This window comes from Eufriesea mexicana, unplaced genomic scaffold (assembly GCF_001483705.2).
Source record: "Eufriesea mexicana isolate 0111107269 unplaced genomic scaffold, ASM148370v2 scaffold1362, whole genome shotgun sequence".
NCBI classification, from domain to species: Eukaryota; Metazoa; Arthropoda; class Insecta; order Hymenoptera; family Apidae; genus Eufriesea; species Eufriesea mexicana.
This window is the reverse complement of record NW_016909464.1, coordinates 359,575-362,890: the sequence shown is the minus strand read 5'-3', so window position 1 is coordinate 362,890 and position 3,316 is coordinate 359,575. Positions and strand designations below refer to the sequence as shown.

Here is a 3,316-nt window from a genome sequence, read left to right as displayed (position 1 = left end):
CCCCCCCCCCCCCCCCCCCGCAAAGTCGCATGACAGCGATACAGCACAAACTAATTGATTTCGTTTAGAAACGCATCAATGTTGGTCGAATAATTTGCCTACGATGTACATACATCGGATAATGTTAATGTCGGCGACACGTAAATTAATAACTTAGTAACGGCTTATATAAAATGTATGTGTCGGTATTGTTTTGAAAACATCTCAATATCACCTACAACAATGTGTGATACGAAATATGGGATCTTATTTAAAAATTTGAATATAATCTTCATCAGTCTATGCAAAATTATCTCAAGAGCGAACAATTACTATCATGATACGTCTCCATCGATACCTTATACAGTTTTTGTCTGAAACATTTTTTCCAGTATTGATACTTTCCGAAATAATCGCGCGTAGAGTTATTTAAAACGTGTATATTCGAGGAATCGTATTTTTATCACATATATATATTCTCCGTAATTTAACGTGTAACATACCCATTCTCCATTAATAACGACATCCTCGGTACATCCCACGAAGAAAGACGGGCCATGAGTTAATCGTCGGAGGTAACTGGTTGTACCACCAACATAAGTCATTGGGAAAGATGTATGATTGGAATTCGAACCTTCGTTCAGGCTAATGGGATAGATCGTTTGTTCTTCATTAGCTGATAGAACCAAATGCGTGGCATTAATCGCTACGAATACTTTCTGCCAAGTGGAATCGTTTAAACCACTGCCGATAAACACGCCTTCCCATTTGTTCAGAAGACTCGAGTGTAAATTTAACTTGCCATTAACAAGTTCAAGAATGTAAAACGTTGAGCCTTTTCCAATAGCGAGTAATCCATTTGGTAAAGTCGTTCGGAAGCGAAATTGAATGTCGTATCCTTCGTCTCGCGTAGTATTTACTAAAACGTACGAGCTGCCATTTAAAGACATTGTCGTTACCTATGAGAAAAAGAGAAAATGAAATTATATGAATAGAAGTGCGCGATAAATGTTGATTTTTATATCTACACACCTTCTTCTGTGTCGCATATTTTTGTGCAAGATATAACAAGTGTATAATTAAATTAAATAAGTGGTAAGTATAAGCAACATATAGTCCAAATTTTCCTTTACATGAAGAAGAAAAGATCAAAATAAATACAAATGAAACTTACGTAATCACAGATTTCTCCATGATATCCATTAGGACAGGTACAATTGAATTTATGTATCGTTTCATCAATGAGATATGGCCAACATGTACCACCATTTTGACAAGCATTTCCCTGACAACCAATTAGCTCCACTGAACAATTTTTACCACCGTATTCTGGCTCACAAGTGCAGGTATAATCGGCGCGGCCATCGGTACACACACCATGTTCGCAAGGTGAATATCTTTTACACTCGTCAATGTCATGCTGACAATGATCACCTTCGTATCCTTCGTCACATTCGCAGGTGTAACCGCCGATACGGTCCACACAGGTTCCAGCTTGACATGGATTACTATCGCATTCGTTGATATTTACTTCACAATTTTTTCCCGTCACACCTTGCACACAAAGGCATTCGTATCTGAAAGAGATATTAAAATTATAATTAAATTTATATTGCGTTTAGATCTCTGTCATGTCCGTTCTTTTACTTTGAACATTATAATGCTTACCCACTCGCATTTGCATAGCTGAATTCTTGGTTAAATATCGAAGGTAGCGTTAATGCATCGCTTTTGTACAATTCTATGTTGGACCTCTCTAAACAAGTACCATTATACTGACAAGGTGAACTTTCGCATTCATTTATATCGACTTCGCAATTTTTACCGGTATAACCGGCATAGCACTGACATTTGTAGTTCTTAATATCATCTATACAAAGAGCACCGTTTATACAGGGTTCTGATCGGCAGTCGTCAATATTTTTCTCACAGTGTGCACCTTCGAAACCGGTGTCACTACAGTCGCAAGTATAATTGTTTATGCCGTCGATGCATTGACCATGATTCAAGCAAGGTACAGGTTCACAATCGTCGATATTTATCTCACAATTTGGTCCACGGAAACCAGGTAAACAAGTGCACTTGTAACTGGCAATTTCATCAATGCAAGTTGCGCCGTTTAAGCAAGGGTTACTCTCGCATTCGTTTACATCCATGTCACATGTTTTCCCAGAATAACCAGGTGGACATTGACACTCGAACGTATTAATACCATCGATACAAGTGGCGTTATTCTTACAAGGACCGCATAAACATTCGTCGATATCGATGTCACAGTGATCACCGGAAAAGCCAGGTCTGCAGAAGCAATTATAGCTGCCATCTGTATTTACGCAGATACCATTGTTGCACAAAGAGGTTCCTTCCACTTCGCATTCGTTCACATCCTTTTCGCAAAATTTTCCTATAAATTTAAATGATCGATTAATGGTAAAATAGAACATTTACAAGTGCATATGTATATAGTGTACATGTCTCACAAAAAGTCTCGCAATACGACAATGGGACGAGGGGATATTCTATTCGCTTTGTCCGATTCCGCCTTTGATGTTCCCGAAATGCTTACTTAGTAGTGAGACAAATTCCGTCGGTACTCTTTTTATCTTTTGTTAAACAGTTAACATTGATCTTATGGCTACGCCAATGCTTTATCGCTGAGCGCGCCGTTCGGTCTCGAATTATATACCTTATTCACTCTCTTCGTCACGCGATGTTACACGATTCGATTTGTAGATGTCACTTCTAAACAATAACGAATCAAACCTCGGCTCTTTCTGCGATTTCTTGTAAGACACGTACAGTATACATATACAATGGACTGTATTATATTATGCTACATATTATGTGGTAACGAATAACATTACGACAATGTATATACGCGAGAATATAATCAGTTGTTTTGCTGTTACCAGAGCAAAGAAATAACTGGTGAAATATAATAAATCAAATTTATAATATATTTATATATTTTTTATATATTTCATCTCGCATTTCTATTATATGAAATCATTCTACTGAATAGTAATTATGTAATTGTTTTTGAAATTTGAGAAATTGTTGATAAATATCGATATATTGAAATGATACAGATATCCCGATATATCGATAACATCATTGAGATATTATTAAGGCGAATAGAAGCAAGATAGATCGTAATGTATTCTGTATAATAAAATAATTTAACATATATTAATTTTTATTTAAACTTACTACTCATTACTGTATATTGTTTGTAATCTTGTCTGTCTCAAAGAATTATATATGTACATTGTGATTTATGTATCATAAATATAACATATGTACCTGATTTTTTTTTTTTTTTTTTTTTTTTTTTTTT

The 3,316-nt window shown here is 35.8% G+C and overlaps 1 protein-coding gene across 1 annotated transcript in view; it reads right to left on the bottom strand.

The window, feature by feature from the left end:
• Positions 1-3,316, bottom strand: part of crb (cell polarity complex component crumbs) — a 91,494-nt gene that overhangs the window by 6,687 nt on the left and 81,491 nt on the right. The window contains exons 8-10 of the mRNA XM_017900733.1: positions 1,648-2,383; positions 1,154-1,556; positions 483-938 (exon numbers count right to left, since the gene is read on the bottom strand). Of these exons, the coding sequence (XP_017756222.1) occupies positions 483-938; positions 1,154-1,556; positions 1,648-2,383 (1,595 nt within the window). The remainder of the gene's footprint in view (positions 1-482; positions 939-1,153; positions 1,557-1,647; positions 2,384-3,316) is intronic.